We start from the raw sequence: 19,624 nt of genomic DNA, 5'->3' as shown, positions 1-19,624 counted from the left end.
AGAAATCATTACCAGATTCAATTTTGTGAAACTTTCCCCCTATGTTTTCTTCTATAAGTTATATTCTCATTCTTTATGTTTTATCCTTTGATCTTAATTAACCGTTTTGACCTAGGGTAAATTTTTGTGTATGTATAACTTTGTTCTTTGTTTATGGTTGTCCAGAAGTCCCATCACTATTTGTTGAAAAAACTGCCATTTCCCCTTTGAATAGTCTTATTACCCTTGTCATAATTAGTTGCCTATATGTAAGGGTTTATTTCTGGGCTCCATTTCCATTTTATTTCATTGATCTATATATCTATCTTTATGCCAGTACTACTCTATTTGATTAATGTTTTGAAATAAGGAAGTATGAGACTTCCAGTTTATTATTTTTGAAGATTGTTTTGGCTACTCAGTGTCCTTTGGGATTCCACATAGATTTTTCTATTTCTGCAAAATACATCATTGGAGATTGAACCCAGGGGCACTTTACCATTGAGCTACATTCCCAGTCTTTTTATCTTTTTTATTTCTTTATTTTGAGACAGGATCTCACTAAGTTGCTGGTTGTTGAGGCTAGCCTAGAACGTATGATACTCTCCCTTGTCCTTCTGAGTCTCTGGAATTACAGGCATGTGCCACCGTGCCTGGCATGACATTGGGATTTTGATAGAGATGACATTGAATCTGTACATTGCTTTGGGAGTTATTGACATCTTAAATAAGATTAAGCCTTCCAAACCATAATCAAGGGCTATCTTTATATTTTTGTCCTTAGTTTGTTTTAGTAACACTATATTGTTTTCAGTTTGTAAGTATTTTGACTTCTTAAGATCATTTTTATTTTTGAGAGAGAGAGAGAGAGAATTAATATTTATTTTTTAGTTTTCGGCGGACACAACATCTTTGTTTGTGTGTGGTGCTGAGGATTGAATCCAGGCCGCACGCCTGCCAGGCGACCATGCTACTGCTTGAGCCACATCCCCAGCCCTTAAGATCATTTTTAAATATTAACTTATTAGCTCTAACAGGTTGGGTGTGGTGTGGTGTGATATGGTGTGTGTGTGTGTGTGTGTGTGTGTGTGTGTGTGTGCGCGTGTGGTAGAATTTAGGGTGGTCTCTTGTGACCTGTAACAGAGATGGTTTTGTTTCCTTTTTTCCAGTTTGGATACTCTTTCTTTTCTTTCCTTTTTGGTCTAATTGTTCTGGCTAGAACTTTTTAATATGTTGAATAGAAGTGATAAGAGTGGGCATCTTTGTCTCCTAGGGTAGAAGAATTGCTAGAAGATAGGAGCCTAATCTTTTTGTACTTTTAGAACATCCTACTTTTTTATAAAAGACTTACTATCACCTAATGTTTGAAGAGTTGGAACTTTTTCCCCTTGGACCATGACTCAGCTCTGGCCTCATTTGAGTATTTAAGTTGGGCTCTTGTAGAACTGCTCCCCGTGTCATTGATACCTGGAGGTGGCAGATTGCCAGAATGTGGGTAGGTGTTGGCTTCTTTTGGATGCTCTACCTTTAGTTCATCCACTAAGATTCTCCAGTTGAGAGACGGGGGTTTGTAAGAAGATTTCCAGGCATTCAGTAGGAAACACTATCCTACCTGGGGAGCAGAGAGTCTACAGGAAGGTGTTGAGGATTCACTGCTAGAGGTAGAGGAAGCTTTTCCTGTGGGGAAGCCTGAGCAACTTGTTCTTGGGTGGTTTTTTTTTTTTTTTTTTGGTACCAGGGGTTGAACTCAGGGGCACTTGACCACTGAGTCACATCCTCAGCCCTATTTTGTATTTCATTTAGAGACAGGGTCTCACTGAGTTGCCTAGCGCCTTGCTTTTGCTGAGGCTGGCTTTGAACTTACTATCCTCCTGCCTCAGCCTCCTGAGCCGCTGGGATTACAGGTGTGTGCCACCTCGCCTGGCTTTGTTCTTGTTTTTTGAGGTGCGGGATCAAAATCAGGACCTCATGTATGCTAGGCATGTTTGCTACCACTGAACTATAACCCTATTTCCCTAAGCAACTTGTATTTAAAATTTTTTTTTTTTCTTTTTGCAGTATGGGAGTATGGAGATTGAACCCAGGGGTGCTAATACCACAGAGCTACTTCCCCAGACTTTTTTTTTATTTTTATTTTAAGAGAGGCTCTCGATAAGTTGCCTAGGCTGGCCTTGAATTTGTATATATAGGGTATATAGGGTGGTATATAGGGTGTACCACTGTACCTGGAATAACTTGTATTTTGAGCACAGGTGCTTTGTCGGTTCCCACAGAGCCACACACGGAACATTGCAGCACCAGAGACCTGTCGCTGGTGACCAAGCATAACTCTTCTTGGATGACCCTTGACCCACCCTATTGCACTAGATTTAAGCAGTGAAGGGTCACCCAGGAATCATATATCAATATAAGCTCTCACCTTAGAGTCAGGAAACCTGTATGCCAGGAGTGTGACCACATGCCATGTTGGGCATAGTAGGCCCAGGTTCCTCTGAACGGGACTGGATGAGTGTTGGCATCCAAGTCTGGGAAACCTCTTGCTATGTTGCACTATGTTAGATTGATGACTGCAGGACAGTTGGGGTTGTCTGCTGCTTGGTCAGCTGGGACATCAAGGGAATGGAGACCAGTTTTGGCAGCCTCTACCATGTAAAGTAGGAAGCTGATTATTTGGGCTGCAATTTTTCTGGGAAAATGTGCAAGATTTAATTTAATGGGAATCCTGCCATCAGGCTTGCACAGCTCCATCTCCTGATGATTTTTGAAGCTGTCCCCTTCTGGCAGGCAGTTTGTGTGTTTCTGGGAAGGGCTAAGCAGTTCTGTCTAGTACAGGCTGTATATTAGGTCACGTCTTTGACCTTTAAGGATCCAACTCTGTGTCCCAAATGCTTTTAAAACAAAACAACAGCTATGCACCATGGTTCACACCTGTAATCCCATCTACTCTAGAGGCTGAGGAAGGAGGATTACATGTTCAAGGCCAGCCTGGGCAATATAATGAGCTCCTATCTCAAAACAAAAAGTGCCAGAGAGTGTAGCTTAGTGATAGAGCACTTGGCTAGCACAATCAGGGCCCTGGGTTCAATCCTAGCACCACCAAAAAATGAAACAAACAAAACCCAAAATATGTATTTTCTTTGAGCTATGGAGTTCCCTCATGGAAATACTATTTCTTTTCCTTTCCCCTTCCTGTCTCTTAAACCCTGTGGGCCAGGTTATTAGGGCCACATATCGGTCTGTCTTTGCCTGGTCTCTCTATCCAGCGTGATGGGAATTGCTGTTTTCAGAGGACGGGTGTTTGGGTCAAAGCCTTCTCTCCCTGTTTGGTCTTCTGTTTGAATGATAGAGGCTTCTTTCCCAAAATATGGAGGTGCAGCCAGCCAGAAAAAAGCAAGAGGACATTTACTGCAGATAAGGCACTGGCAGGGGCAGGGGTATCATCATGTGAGGACCTTGGGAGTGTTAGGGTTAGGAAACCGCTACATAAGTGTGTAGAGCACAATGGGGGAGCAAGATATAGTCCAAGATGGAGAAATATTTGTGGAAAGATTCCTTGCAAAATTTTAACAGGGACAGTCAGAATGTGAAAGTATAACCATTTAGAAATAGATAAATTAAGGCAACCCTATGCAATATTTTTGGTACCAGGGACGCTCAGCCCATTTTATGTTTAATTTAGAGACAGGGTCTCACAAATTGCTGAAGCTGTCTTTGAACTTGCAATTCTCCTGCCTCAGCCTCTCAAGCTGCTGGAATTACAGGCATGTGCCAACATGTCAGGCTTATAATTGCTTTTTTATTTTTATTTTTTAGTTGTCAATGGACCTTTATTTAATTTATTTATATGTGGTACTGAGAATTGAACCCAGTGCCTCATACATGCTAGACAAGTGCATTACTTGGGTCAAATCCTTCTCTCCCTGTTTGGTCTTCTGTTTGAATGATAGAGGCTTCTTTCCCAAAATACGGAGGTGCAGCCAGCCAGAAAAAAGCAAAAGGACATTTACTGCAGATAAAGCACTGGCAGGGGCTAAAACCCCATCCCCCTTATAATTGCTTTTTTTTTTTTTTAATTTTTTTTTAGTTGTAGTTGGATACAATAACTTTATTTTTTATTTTTATGTGGTGCCGAGGATTGAACCCAGGGCCTCACACATGCTAGGCGAGTGCTCTACCACTGAGCCACAACCCTAGCTCCATACTATTTTTTAAATATCTATATATGTCAATGGATCTTTTATTTGTTTATATACAAAACTGAGGATCGAACCCAGGGCCTCACACATGCCAGGCAAGTGTTCTGCCACTGAGCCAGGATTCCAGCTCTTTATTTTAAGTTTTTTTTTTTTTTTCCTTTAAAAATTTTTTTTAGTTGCAGATGAAACGATACCTTTATTTTTTAAAAATTTTTTAATGTGGTGCTGAGGATCAAACCCAGTGCCTCAGAAATGCAAGGTGAACATTCTACCACTGAGCTACAACCCCAGCCACCTTATAATTACTTTTTAAAAATAATTTTTTTAAGTTGTCAATGGACCTTTATTCATTCTTTCTTTTTTCTTTCTTTCTTTCTATCTATCTATCTATCTATCTATCTATCTATCTATCTATCTATCTATCTTTCTGTGGTGCTGAGAATCGAACCCAGTGCTCACACATGCCAGGCAAGTGCTCTACTACTGAACCACAACTCCAGTCCTAAAAATAATTTTTATGTGATAAAATACCCATGAAATTAACCATTTTAACCATTTTTTTTTTTTTAAACTGGGTATTGAGCTCAGGGGCACTTTGCCACTGAGCTGTTTCCCTAGCCCTTTTTATTTTTTATTTTAACACAAGATCTTGATGAAGGAATTGTTGAGGAGGGTTTTGCTAAGTTGATGATGCTGGCTTCAAATTCATGATTCTCCTGCCTCAGCCTCCTGAATCTCTGGGATTACACTTGTATGCTATTACACCTGGCCATTTTAATCTTTTTTAAGTATACAGTTAAGCCACATTAAATGCATTCACATTGTTATGCAACTACAAGGCTACACCTCAGCTGCCTCCTTGAATGGAGTTTTGGGGGGTCTTGAGTATTTTGAGCACAACTACTGGTTGACATTCATGTGGCTAGAATCAGGTGTTATGTGTGAATTTCTGCTATTTCACTCTTAGAAGGTGATAACTTATTTCTTGGGGGAAATTCCTATTTCTTTGTTTACTACAAAAACAGCCCAGCCTGGAGGTGTAGCTCAGTGGTAGAACACTTGCCTCAGTACTATGAAAAAAGAAAAGAAAACAAAAAAGACTAAAAAATATTCAATTCCTTTTTTTTTGGACTGCCTCTCTTGCCAGTCAGACATCTTTGAGAGTTGCTGTAGCATGGGCCCTTCCTTGCTGTGGATAACTTAATTGCTTAGGCACCTGAGGTAGGAAGAGTAAAGAGGTCTGGGCGGCTCATGCCGCACCACCTCTCAGTTTTGTATCATCTAGGAGGCCAGTGGTAAATGTATAGGGGATGAATAATGAGGTTTTTTTTGTTGTTGTTGTTTTCTGGTACCAGGCATGGAACCCAGGAGTGCTTAACCACTGAGCCACATCCCCAACCCTTTTTATTTTTTATTTGAGACAGGGTCTCACTGAGTTGTTTAGGGCCTCGTGAAATGGCTGAGGCTGGCCTCAAACTTGCAATCTTCCTGTCTCAGTCTCCTGAGTTTCTGGGATTATGGGCATGTGCCACCATATCTGGCAGGCAATGAGTTTTGACATACGCAGAGAAGCTTTGTGTGAGAGGTCTTGACAATGTAAAAGAGATCAGCCTGGCAGTACTTTTTCTATGTCCTGGTCCTTGGTGCAGAGTAGCTTGTCCTTGTGGGTTTTAACCTTGTATTACTCTGCTAATCACAACATAGGATCAAGCTATTATATTTAGGTACTTCTTAGAAATAGGTTCTGCTTGCCTTAGCTGGAGCCAAAAAAGCCAAGCAACTAGAAACCAGGATTTCAAGATACTTTTCTCTGAAGCCAAAGCCAGTGGTTCATGCTTATTCACACTGCCTCCTGTTTCTCTAGCTGTAAAGGCATTAAGATGCTTTCCATTAGGAAATTAAAATGTATAAGCTGGGAGTGAAGCTCAGTGGCAGAGTGCTTGCCAAGCATATGTGAGGCTCTGGGTTTGATCCCCAGCACTGCCCCCCCTCCAAAAAAAAGAAAGTAAGAAAGAAGAGAAAAAGAAAGGAAGGAAAGAAAATCAAAATGTAAAGGTTATCTTAAAGCCACTAGCATATTGAGTCTACATTCAACTGGTTGTGGTGGCATACACCTACATTCCAGTGATTCCAGAGGCTGAGACAGGAGGATTGCAAAGCCTCAGCAACATAGCAAGACCTTGTCTTAAAAAAAAGAGGGGCTGGGGTTGAGGCTCAATGGTAGAGCACTTTCCTGGTGTGAGGTAATGGGTTTAATCCTTAGCACCATATAAAAATAAATAAATATGGGGCTGGGGATGTGGCTCAAGTGGTAGCGCGCTTGCCTGGCATGCGTGCGGCCCGGGTTCGATTCTCAGCACCACGTACAAACAAAGATGTTGTGTCCGCCGATAACTAAAAAATAAATATTAAAAAATTCTCTCTCTCTCTCTAAAAAATAAATAAATAAATAAATAAATATAATAAATGTGTAATGTCTATCTACAATTTTAAAAAAATTTAGAAAAGGTTGGAGTAAAATAAAAACAAAAACAAAAAGCTCAGTAAAAAGCTAGAGCACCCTCTAGTACTGTCCTCCCTCTTCCCAAAAAAAGAGTCCACATTCATTGCTTTTTCCATTTTTTTTTCTTTTAACAAGAAATATTTGAGAAGGGAGATCTATAATCACTTGATAACCAAATTTTGTGTGTGTGTGCTTTTTTGAAGGTACATGGGAATAGGACTCTCAGCTCAAGGAGTCAACATGAACAGACTTCCTGGTGAGTCACTATTGCAGAGAACATATGTTTTGCTCTCCTGATCCATCCATTAGAGTTGACAGCAGCAGTCGAGAGGCTGGGGAGGACTTTATTTGCTGGGTGCCTATCTCAAGCCAAGCCATTGAGAGGAGGATCCTGAAATTGGCCATTGGGCTGAGATAGTGTGGCCTTCCATTCCAAAAATTAATTGATGAGTGATTGTCATTCATGGAATTTGAACTGTTTGCAGTCAAAACCAAGTGACTTGAGCTTGCCTCCATTGAGGGTACACCTTAGTAGCTCTCGCTCTCATTGATTTTTGCCTATCGGCCTGGGACTCAGGCATGTACTGGGAGGCATGTACTTCAAGCCTGGCTTCTTTGTTACTACTCTTTGTTAAAGACTTTGATCTTTAAGTGGCTTCCCATGTGGAATGTGGTTGAGGTGATTTCTGAACAAATAGATAAGAGTTAAGATGTCTGAGTTTGTAGCTCTTGAGTTGACAGCAGCCTTGGATTAGTGAAATGCTGTGGACCTGTAGATGGTTCTTTTCTACCAGCCCCATACCTTTTCAACTATTTTCTGCCCAGTGGGGCTCATGCCTGGTCCTGGCCTGAGCACAGCTGAGGAGTCAGAAGTCTCCACCATGAGCTGATAGGTTCCAGATGATGGCCCTAAGTCCATTTGTCCCTTGAGTGGCAGAAGTGACATATTGTAAACTGCCCTGATATCAATGTGGAGGTATGTAAAGATTTTATGATTCTGCCCCGACCCTCTATTCTTTGTGCTGTGACACAGAGAAGGCAACTAGCTTTCCCAATAGGGAATAATACCTCAACTTTTGTGTCTTTTCCAATTTATGTTTGATATCAGCCACAGATTTGTCTATAATTGGATGATTTCAAAGACTGGCAATTTACAGTTGCTTAGGATTCAATTAATTGTCAGGAATCTGACTTTTTTTTTTTAAACTGTGATCTGAGTGAAAGCTGGTCTTTTGTTTTTAATCAGAATGTGCATGGTAGGTTTGACCTCTTCATATTGTGTGTTGCTGTTCTGTTATACAAGAGCTCAGTGTGCCCTTTGAACTTTTATTCTGCTTTGGTAATGGAGAAAAGAAGCTTTTATGGCTTAATATATAAGTAACTATTAAAGCCTATTATTGCATGGCGGTATAAGCAATCCTGAATTGTGGCTAAATAAATTTTGTTAAGTTGCCCAGGCTGGTCTTGAAGTTGTGATCCTCTTGCCTAGCCTTCCAATTCTCTGGGATTACAGGTGTATGCCATCATGTGCCTGGCATGACTGTACTGTTGACAGGGGCAGGACATTTCTTTTCTTGCTTCTATCTTACATTTTTTTTTTTTATTAAGGATAGTGCTGGGACTTGGTATAAATACTGAGGCAGGAGGATTGCAAGTTCAAGGCCTGCCTGGGCAACTTAGTGAGATCCTGTCTTAGAATAAATAAGGGCTGGGAATGTAGCTCAGTGTAGAGCACCCCTGGGTTAAATCCCTAGTACTGTCCTTTTCCCCCCAAACAAAAAAAGTCAGCTGGGATTCTGATAAAGATGGCATCAAATCTGTACATCATTTGGGGAAGTATTGCCGTTTTAAAAATATTCAGTCTTCTGATCCATAAACATGGGATATTTCCCCCTTTATTTAGATCTACTTTAATTTCTTTCAGCAATGTTTTATAGTTTTCAGGGTATAAGTTTTGCATTTCTTTGGTTCAATTTAATTTTTTCCTTCCTTTCTTTTCTTTCTTTCTTTTTTTTTTTTTGTGGTACTGTGTTCCACCTCAGGGCCTCACACATGCGAGGCAAACATTTTACCATAGGCCTGTCAGATTTATTCCCAAGTATCTTACTCATCATGCTACTATGAACATATTTTCTTAATTTCATTTTTGGGTTATTTATTACAAATGTATAAAATAAAACTTATCTTTTTTTAAAAAAAACATTTTTTATAGTTTTTTTTAAAGTCTTTTTTTAAGAGAGAGAGAGAGAATTTTTTTTTTTAAAAGAGAGACAATTTTTTTAATATTTATTTTTTAGTTTTCGGCAGACACAGCATCTTTGTTTGTATGTGGTGCTGAGGATTGAACCCGGGCCGCACGCATGCCAGGCAAGCAAGCTACCGCTTGAGCCACATCCCCAGCCCCTAGAACTTATCTTTATGTATTGATTTTTTAAAAACATTTTTAGTTATAGATGGACACAATACCTTTATTTTATTTATTTTTATGTGGGGCTGAGGGTTGAACCCAGTGCCTCACACATGCTAGGCAAGTGCTGTACCACCAAGCCACAACCCCAGCCCCATTGATGTTTTATTAGAGTCTTCTTTGTATGTTGCAGAATTCATCTTGCTAGTATTTTGTTGAGGCTTTATGCTTCTGCTTTTGCTTTCCTTATCCATCTTTCCTTTGACTATTATTATATTATATCCCCTCATTCTAATATAATTATGTCATCATATTTTAATATTTGCTAATAAGAGTAAATGCTTATCATTAGACATTTCTTTTAGATTTTTCTTTATCTATTCATAAATTTTGATTTATCAATTTAGGTTTTCATTTTAATATATTTACTACACTCTTTATTCTGAAATTTCTTGCTTACCAAGATTACTTTGAAGAGAGTAAATTGCTCTGTAATTCTCACATGGTTGAACATTATTTAATTACATTTTAGGACTAAGGGTGTATTTGTGTGCTAGAGTAATTGGCTAGGATGTGTGATACTGTGGGTTGGAGCCTCAGCACTGCATACACACAAATTGTATCTTTTTTTAAAAAAATTTTTTTTTTAGTTGTAGATGGACACAATATATTTATTTATTTGTTTATTTATTTATTTTTATGTGGCACTGAGGATCAAACCCAGGGTCTCACATCTGCAAGTCAAGTGCTCTACCACTGAGTTACAGCCCCAGCCCACGAATTATATCTTTAATCGGCAGAATCTCACTTTATTTTATCATTTTCAGGAAATATAATATTGTTTGCCTCTAAACAAGTACTTGGTGATTTATACTCAATTGCAGTAAGTTTTTATAAAATATATAGTATTGGATTTGTTCCTGATCTATCATATAATTTTCTATATACTTGGGTTTTTTTTTTTTTTTTAATCATCTATGTTTTATAGATTTGTATACCAGAGGTGAAAAGAGTATTGGAAATGGTGTTACCTGGAGTCTTGTGCCAAGTCAGGGACTTTGAGTTGGAAGATTTGAGCAGCCATGGGCCAGATGAATAGTGCTGGGCAGAGAAGATGGTGGGTGGAATCCTCCTATAAGAGTAGTAATCCCAGCAGCTCAGGAGGCTGAGACAGGAGGATCACAAGTTCAAATCCAGCCTCAGCGATGGCTAGGCGCTAAGCATTTCAGTGAGACCCTGTCTCTAAATAAAATACAAAATAGAGATGGGGATGTGACTCAGTGGCAAAGTACCCCTGAGTTCAATCCTTGGTACCCCCCCCCCCGCCCAAAAAAAGAAAAAAAAAAAAAAAAGAGTGGCAGAGCAGCCAGTGCAGGACTCTAACTGGAGCTGAGAAAAGGTGTGCTAGAGAGTGTGGGAACAGGAGAAGGAGAGGGAGGCTACTGCTGTGGGCACTGACTGTAGGCATGGACATGGACTATCAGCCTTGCTGGTTTTAGCCTTCCCATGGGGAACAGGGCCAAAACCTAGCTAAGAGGAACTCTGTGTCTGAAGGTTCCCAGGACAGGGCAGAGGAAAGACTGTTGGACTTCTTCTTTGTCCTCCCTTCCTGAACCCCCAGGAGCTGGGCAGCAGGGAGTAGGATTTCCTGGACTCTTGACACTGCCCCACATGGCCAGAGTCCTGTGCACCAACTTCAGTTTTTTGCAGGACATGGGATCTTTTATACCTGTTGTAATGGGATAGTCCTGCTGGCCTTGAGTAGGCATCTAGTAATTGGGGTTGGTTGAATGAAGGTGAGGAATCAAAACCATGTTGTGTTTTTGAAAGAGGAGTTTGTATTTCTGTATTAACATGTCCACAGGAGCAGTTGTGCTTGCCTTGTGGTCTCAGAGCTCAAGTTCACATTGATTTTTTTTTTCTTAAATATTTATTTTTTAGTTTTAGGTGGGCACATATCTTTATTTTTTTATTTTTATGTGATACTGAGGATCGAACCTAGTGTCTCATGCATGCTAGGCAAGCATTCTACCACTAAGCCACAACCTCAGCCCCCCCACATTAATTTTTATCATCAGTTTTTTTTCTTGCCATATTTGTTTTTTGTGATTTATTGAATCTGCATTAAGATGTTCAGTATTTGGGTGGTTGTCCACTTGTCCTTCCAAAAAGAAAGTTTTAAAGGAAAGGATGAACACAGCCCTTAGTTTTTCAGTTGCTTTTGCTATTTTTTTTTTTTTTAAGTAAAGAAATAGTCTGTGAAATGGGATTTGCTCTGACTGCCTAGTTGTCACAGCTTCTCTAGTACCTTCCCTCTACCATGTGTACTTTCTCCTTATGTTTTATCTTACAAGGAGTGTTGAGTATAGCATCAGAGGGCCATTCCTGCATGTTGCACTGTTGGAATCTGCAGACCCATGGTGTGATTTCCTGAGCTGTTTAGAATGAAATGGCCAGTGGTGGGGAACAGCAGGGTTGAGAAGTGGCAAATGCTGAGTGTGAGTGCCCTCCTCCCCCAGGGATGCAGGTCTGCTCTGAGTTGAGAGGCAGCCCTTCTTTTCCAGGATCTTTTATTCTTGGCAATCTGGTTCTCAGCAGTTAACAAGGGCCCTTTGTGCCATTTTCTGCAGGTCACCTGTAGCTAGGTATATGGATTATGCCTAGCACAGAAGGAGGGCTGGGAGGTGGGGCTCAGTCCTAACTCTTTTGAGGAGTAGCCACTGGATGTCCAGGTATCACTGAGGAGCTACAGGTCAGAATAAGAATTCAGCAGGTGTAAGAACTGAAATGTAGGGGATGCATCAAGCCCTCTGGCTGGTTGTAGGAGTGAAGTGCCCTGGGAATCCCTCCTAGAGTCCTGGCAGCCAGCCTGGATTGTTGGTTGGAGACAAGTAACAGGCTGCTGCTTTAGCATTCATTCTAAGTGATGGCAGGCAATGTTCTTTTTTTTTTTTTTTTAATAGTACACCACAGGTTTTATTAATGGTAAATATCTTATTTTAAAAAGCTTAGCTCTTACTAAGCATTTTTTAAAAAAAATATGTGGAATGCTTCATGCATTTGCGTGTCATTCTTGCACAGAATGATAATCTTCTCTGTATCATTCCAATTTTAGTATATATGCTGCTGAAGCAAGCAAAAGGCAATGTTCTTTTATCCTGAAAGGGGCCAATAGAATGGAAAGGATCACTCTTGATCTTGGGCTAAGGGTGCCCTGGAATAGCCCTGTGGGGTGGCCCTTCCAGCATTACAGGGAAACTTGTCAGGGGAATTCCCATTTCCTTGGAGGTCTGTCTTCTTTGGACTGGGCTTTGGTTGAGAACAGCAGCATTGGCATCTCTAAGAAGGCTCCTTGTGTTGCTTCTGGAGAACTGTCACCAGGCAATTATTTTCTCCATGAAGAGTTTGGAATGCTGTCCTCTGATACCATCATGGCAATGGGTGAACATAGACTCTTTCAGGCCACTCAGGCACTTTGATCCTGTTGGAGCTGCTGGTGACCAAATTGCCCCTGTGTTCTAGGATCTTTCTGTTCTTTACAAAAAGCATCTTATTTCAACATAACCATGATGACTGTGAGTTTATTGTGTACCTACTACGTTTCAGGCACTGAGCCCAGCCTAGGGTAAATAGACATGGTCCCTGTCTCTATGAACTTTTCCCAGTCGGGGGACATACATTAGCTGATAACCCTGCAAGGGGCCTTTTGCACTTTGGTCAGTGCCTTGAGAGTGTGCTGGTTTCAGGCCTTCCTGAAGAAGTAACATTCAGGCTGGGATCTGAAGTAGTGGATGATTGAACTGAAGCTCCTAGTAATGTACCTCCAGAGCATTGCTGACCTTTTGTTTCAAGAAAGCTTTTATTGTAAAATGGTCTGAAGTAGCCTTTTTGATGCTGAGTCTCTGTGACTTTAGGAGCAAGTGGGAAAGCATGAGTCAAATAGACCTTATCTGAGTCATTCCAAGAAAAGAGATTAAATCAGGAAGTCTGGTCTTGGTCTGCTCAGCTGCTGCTATTGAGAAGCATCTGGTCTTCAGCTTTTTGTTCTGTCTCTTATGAGCCTTTAGAAGAGAAGCTTGTGAGGAAGGAAGGCCCTAGGCTTGGAACTTTTGTTATGGACCTCATTGTTTTGAGTGTATGAAACCAACCAGAACTAATGCCAGACTGACCTGAAAGCCTGTGCCCCTTTCTCTCTGAAGTATGTGCTTCCAGACTGTGGAAGATCATCTTTCTCTCCTTTCCTCCTCTATCCCAAGTTACTCATTTCTCTAGACTTTTTAGGTCTAGGTCCTGATCAACTATGGGAGTTGTGTGAAGTGGGTAGGGAAGTATTGGCAGTAGTACTTGACTTTCCTTGAAGGGACCCTCCTAGCAGGAGAATTCAACTCAACTGATTCCACTTTATATTTGAGCAGATTACCCTTCTAGAAACCTCAGTTCTTTGCTTAAGTTTCAGTAGACAATGAACCTGCTTGCCCCAAACTGAGGTTATTTTCCTACAAAGTCTAGTCTTTGCATGCTCACTATCTTTACTAATATTCACTGTCCCCATGATCTCCAAGTAGGCTCCTCATTGTTCCATCCATCCCTCATCCTATGATTCTGCCCCTTCCTCATCTCTCTTGCCATTACTTTTCCACTGGTTGTTTCCATGGCCTCCTGATTGATTTCTATACCTCAAACCTCTGCTCTCTACTCTCTGCACTATTCCTCTTGCCTTCTTTGGGCCTCTGATTCCTCTGCCCTGAGGACACAGTCTCTTGTTCAGCTTCATCTTTATCCACCTCTGCCCTCACTGCACACCATGTGCTGTTGACATTCCCCACTATGCCACTTGGCAAATGTTGTTCTTGCTCTGAACAGTGCCCTTCCTCCTAGACCCCTGCTATAACCTTGCCTGTGATGATCCTTGCTACCTTGCTTTATATGACTCTTTTACATCTACTGAGTTGGTGAGTTCCTTGGGACTTGGACCACATCTATTCATCCCTATCCTCCTACATTTAGCACAGTGCCTGACGTGACATACTTGAGTTTTGGAATGAGGCTGTTCCTGCATTTTGTTGGGCTTTACCTCAACTTGATGGGCTTGTCAGCCGACTGTGGTTCTGGAACCAGTCTTGAGCCAGGTACCATAGGCCTGTAGTCTGCCTTCATTTTGGAACTCAGCCTTATCCCACTGCTCTAACCATTGTGGCACTGATTCTGCATAGGACTCTGCCACCACCTTCTCCCTGGATGAGGAGTGACCATCCTCTTTTCTGTGTGTCATTGAATCAACAGCTAGCTCACATTTGGTCTTGTGGGGAGATAGACCTCAAGGGCTGTGAAGCTTCCATGGTCTTCTGATTGATATTCTTAGCTTGTGAATCAGTAAGGCTCAGTGGCTAAGAACATGGACTTTGGAACCTCATTGTATTTGCATCCTAGCAACTCTGCCAGGAGTGGTTACTTAACTTCTTGATGTCTCAGTTTCCCCATTTGTAAAATGGAAGTGTTATTTGTATATAACTCATAGGATATTGAAAATTAATGAGTTAATTCCTATAAAGTGCTTAGAATAGTACCTGACATAAAAGATGTGTATGAATGTTAGCTATTGTTATAATGGGAAAGATTATTTTTTTCTGCCTGAAGAAGTACATATTTAGTTAAAATGTTTTTTTTTTTTTTTTTTAATTTAGTTGTTTTTTTTTTTTTTTTGTACTGGGGATTGAATTCAGGTCACTCAACCTCTGAGCCACATCCCTATCTCTATTTTATATTTTATTTAGAGACATTGTCTCACTTACTTGCTTAGCGCCTGGCTTTTGCAGAGGCTAGCTTTGAACTCTCCATCCTCTTGTCTCAGCCTCCTGAGCTACTGGGATTACAAGCGTGTGCCACTGTACCTGGCTATTTATTTAGTTTTATTCTTAAAAAAAACCAATTTTTTATTTGGTACTAGAGATTGAATCCAGGGGTACCTCTGAGCTATATCCTCAGCCCCATTTATTTGATTTTTTTGTAATACTGGGGATTGAACCTAGTGTTGCTATACCTCTGAGCTTTCATCCCTAGCCTATCTTTTAATTTATTATTATTATTATTAGTTACTAGAGATTGAACCCGGGAACACGTAACCCTGAGCCATATTCCTAGCCCTATCTATCTATGTATCTATATATTTACTTTTGAGACAGTGTCTCACTAAGTTGCCTAGGACCTTGCTTATTTGCTGAGGCTGGCCTTAAACAACTAAGCCTCCCGAGTTGTTTTTGAGTCCTAGCAACTCTATTACCTATCTTAGTCTCCCGAGTTATTGGGTTTACAGCCATGCTCTACTATGCCTGGCCTTTTTACTTTATTCTAAGGCAGGGCTTCACTGAGTTGTCCAGACTGGCCTCGATCTTGCTATCCTCCTGCCTCAGCCTTCCAAGTTGCTGGGATTATAGGCATGTATCACCATACGAAGCTAAAGTTCTTTTATGAATACTTGCATATCAGAGTGGAATTAGCTATCATTGAAACCACATTTTCCCTCACGCACTCATGTTTTCTATATTTGGGTAGACATATAGCAGGAGTGGAATTGTGGAAGAAGATGGTGAAACAATCAGGATGTTGATGTTTCTAGTACTTTCTTGTAGGCTGTACTAGCTCTGCGAGGACATCTCTGCCTCTAGGGAAAGGGCAGGCACTCTGGGGTCTCAATTGGGGCAGATGATAATAGGAGCCTCACCCATGAGGCTATGGTACTCAGACTTTCTTGGGAGCATGTGGTATGTCTTAGCTTGCATTGGCAGAGGTTTCTTTCTTTCTTTCTTTCTTTTTTTTTTCTGTACCAGGGATTGAACCTGGGGGTATTTTACCACTGAACCATATCCCCAACACTCCCCCTTTTTATTTTATTTTTAATTTTTTGGAAAATATTGGATTTAATAGAAAATATCACATTGTAAACAAGTCCACTGACTGTTTAGCTTAACATAGAATGACAGCACAATCACGTATAAAAGCTAAAGGATGAGATGCTGGTGCCAAAGGCAGCACTTAAAGAGAGGCCTGAGCCAGAATTTTCCCAGAAATCGGCAGCAGTAGCTTCAAACAGGCACAAGAACAGGGAAGCTGAGGCAGCAACCACTCCACAAAGGCTTAAGGGCATAAAAGGAGAACAGAAACAAAATATTTGGGAAGGAGAACTGAAGGACAAAGGAGCAAAGGGTTTTTGTTTTTCCAAGTTATTTTTTGTGGTGCTGGAAACAGAACCCAGGGCCTCATGTACACTAGGCAAGTGCCACATCCACAGCCCAGGCTTATAATTCTTGATGTTCTGACAACATCGGATCCTACCACACAAACCTGAGAGGGTTAAAGAAGCAGGGTATGTTAAATGGGGCAACAATACTAGAAGTATCTGGTGTGTGACCGTGGCACTCAACTCTGAGGGAGGCAGGAGAGTATGGCACTTATGTGTAGTGACTAAACTCAAAACAGAGCTGCTTTCTACCCCATTACCTTGTCTGATCACAACACTAAAGTTGTAGAAGTGTCTGTTGCCCCGGTGTGTCTCCTCCTTACTGATGAGTATATAAAAGAGACCTCTGACAAAAACACAGGGCTCTAGAGGACAAAGGTTTCTACCTCTCTCCTTTTGGGTCCCCAAAGGGAGAGAAATTTGTCATGGATGGACCCCTGGAGGCTTTGGACTTAATAGCAAAAGCTACCTCTTTAGCCCCAGCCTCCCAATTCCTCCTCCAAGGAGTCCTCCCAGTTCATGGAAAAGCCACCTTGAGAGTAGAAAAACAACTTGGGGAAAGAAAGTAAGGAACAGTTTTCTTTCTGTGGTACTTGTGGTACCAGAGAAGCTGCTACCTTGTATGTCATTTAGATATCAAGATATCAAGTTTACACCTTAACCTGAAGCAGCAGTTCTCACATTAAGTTCTCCTCCTCCTGCTCAAGAGGAGGTCTCAAGACTTCAAAGAGATTGAGTCCAAAATATACAAGCCCCCAATTCCCACCCATTTGAGAATAGGTGCACATAAGGATAGAAATTCCTCACAGGAGTGTGTTGTACTTGTGAACAGTAGCTATGGCAGAACAAAAAGCCAAGAAGCCCTAACATGGGTGTGGTGAACATCAAAATGATGGAGAACACTGTTCAGAGATTGTTTCTGATTAAGTTACGTATCATTCGACAGCTGAACTCCATGACAAGGCTTCTAGCCTCAGAACCAAGAAGAGTAAATTCACCTACTTACTGCAGTAACCATACTGGACTAAAGAAAAACAATTCTGTTCTCCTAAAGAAAATTTCCTATGAGGTACTGATAGTAGGTCCCAGCATGGGCTAATACTATATAGTTTCTTAGGAGACTGGCTTTTCTCAATTTCTTTCTTTTTGATATTATACAGGGGGTCCACCAACTTGTTATGAATAAGATTAAACCTTTGAAATACTTGGCAGTCTTCACTTTCACCTCCAGGGTGGCATCTTCGTCACACACGAACACAGTGCAGGGATGCTGCTGGAAAGCAGACACGGTCCACATATGGTTCACTGGAAGGCAGAAACGGTCCACATATGGTTCAGCAAAAGTGTTGTGAGCACCTGTGATGAGGATCATCACCTCTCTAGCATGCATGACAGTGCCCACACCCACTGTCAGGGCCATGGTGGGCATCTTGGCAAGATCACCGTCAAAGAACCTAGCATTGGGCTGGGGTTGTGGCTCAGTGGTAGAGTGCCTGTCTAGCACGTGCAAGGCCCTGGGTTCAATCCTCAGCACCACTTAAAAATAAATAAATAAAGGTAATGTGTCCAACTACAACTAAAAAATAAAAGAAAGAAAGAAAGAACCTAGCATTGGCTAGAATGGTGTCCATGGCCAATGTCTTTACACGAGTCCTGGACACTAGGCTGGAACCTGGCTCATTGAAGCCAATAAGTCCATCAGGGCCAATCCCTCCAACAAACAGCTCAATCCTGCCTGCAGCCTTGATCTTCTGCTCAAAGGTATCACACTCAGCCTGCAGGTCAACTGCATTCCCATCCAGAATGTGGGTGTTTTCTGGATGGATATCAATGTGCTTGAAGAACTTGTTCCACATAAAGGAGTGGTAACTCTCTGGGTAGTCCCAAGGAAGGCCCACATACTTGTCCATGTTGAACGTCTTCACATATTTAAAGGAAATATGTGATTTTTTTTTTTTTTTTTTAGTTACTGAGGATTGAACTCAGGGGCACTTGACCACTGAGCCACATCCCCAGCCCTATTTTGTATTTTATTAGAGACATGATCTCCCTGAGTTGCTTAGCACCTCGTTAAATAGCTGAGGCTGACTTTGAACTCGTGATCCTCCTGCCTCTGCCTCCTGAGCTGCTAGGATTATAGGTGTGGGCCACCATGGTTGGCGGGTCTCCATTCTTATAGTACTCAATCAGTTTCCTTTTTTTAAAAAAAAATATTTATTTTTCAGGGGTAGATGGACTCAAGCCTTTATTTTATTTACTTGTTTTTATGTGGTGCTGAGGATCGAACCCAGGGTCTCACACGTGCAGAGTGCTCTACCTGCTGAGTGCCCTCAGTCAGTTTCTTATAACAGCCAAGCAGGGTGCTCCCAGTCGGGAGAACCATGGTGAAGTACTTGTTTGGTCCTGGGTTAAACTGGATGATGCGGTTCCTGATATATTTGGCCGCCCACTCACTGGCCTGTGAATAGTGTTCCAGGATGATGAGCTTCATCTTGTCGCGGACGCCTCCCGATGCCTCCTGCCTCCCGATGCCTCCTGCCTCCCGTGGCTGCAGAGGCGACTCTGCTGGCTGCTGGGCCTCGCGCTGGTCCCCACCTCCTTTAAAAAAAAAAACAAAAACAACAACACTTTTTTAGTTATACATGGTCACAATATTTATTTTGTTTATTATTTATTTTTATGTGGTACTGAGAATCAAATCCAGTGCCTCACATGTGTGAGGCAGACGCTCTGCCACTAAGCCACAACCCCAGACCTCCCCAGCTCTTTTTAAATATTTTATTTAGAGACAGGTTCTCACTGAGTTGCTTAGGGCCTTGCTAAGTTGCTGAGGCTGGTTTTGAACTTGTGATCCTTCTGCCTCAGCCTCCCGAGCCGCTGTGATTATAGGTATGCTCCATCAGGCCCAGCCCAGCAGAGGTTTCTGTTGGAAGATGTAGAAGTTTGGAGGTTTATCTTTTCAAGGTATTCTTTGGCCTCCTTAAGTGTGAAACTAAGGAACAGGTTTGGCCCCAAAATTAGAATACCGGAACCTGTGGCTAAATGACTCGGAAGCAGGGCAAGTTGATACACAGGGTGAGTGTACCTGTGGCCCCACCCTCACCTTGGGAAGCTGGCAGGGAAGGCCAGGTGCAGGGATATCTAGGTTGGGGAAGCAGGGAAAGAAAGGCCAGATTGTACACAGAGAATGGGGTTTGGACTTCTCCCAAGTTCAAGTGATTTTTGAGGATGGAAGGAAGGTCAAATCTTGCTTCTATGTCATGTGCTACTGACAGAGCCTGGGAGACGGGCTGTGTTGACAG

The 19,624-nt window shown here is 41.6% G+C and overlaps 1 protein-coding gene and 2 pseudogenes across 2 annotated transcripts in view; 1 reads left to right on the top strand and 2 right to left on the bottom strand.

Moving 5' to 3' along the window:
* Positions 1-19,624, top strand: part of Ranbp10 (RAN binding protein 10) — a 67,609-nt gene that overhangs the window by 16,849 nt on the left and 31,136 nt on the right. For both annotated transcript variants that reach the window (XM_076839638.2, XM_076839637.2), the window contains exon 3: positions 6,882-6,934. In XM_076839638.2, coding sequence (XP_076695753.1) covers positions 6,882-6,934 — 53 coding nt within the window. The remainder of the gene's footprint in view (positions 1-6,881; positions 6,935-19,624) is intronic.
* On the bottom strand, positions 12,122-12,220 carry LOC143384575 (U6 spliceosomal RNA; annotated as a pseudogene).
* Positions 17,126-18,813, bottom strand: LOC143384124 (glucosamine-6-phosphate deaminase 1-like; annotated as a pseudogene).

This window comes from Callospermophilus lateralis, chromosome 18 (assembly GCF_048772815.1).
Source record: "Callospermophilus lateralis isolate mCalLat2 chromosome 18, mCalLat2.hap1, whole genome shotgun sequence".
Lineage (NCBI taxonomy): Eukaryota > Metazoa > Chordata > Mammalia > Rodentia > Sciuridae > Callospermophilus > Callospermophilus lateralis.
This window is presented reverse-complemented; position numbering and strand designations above follow the sequence as displayed.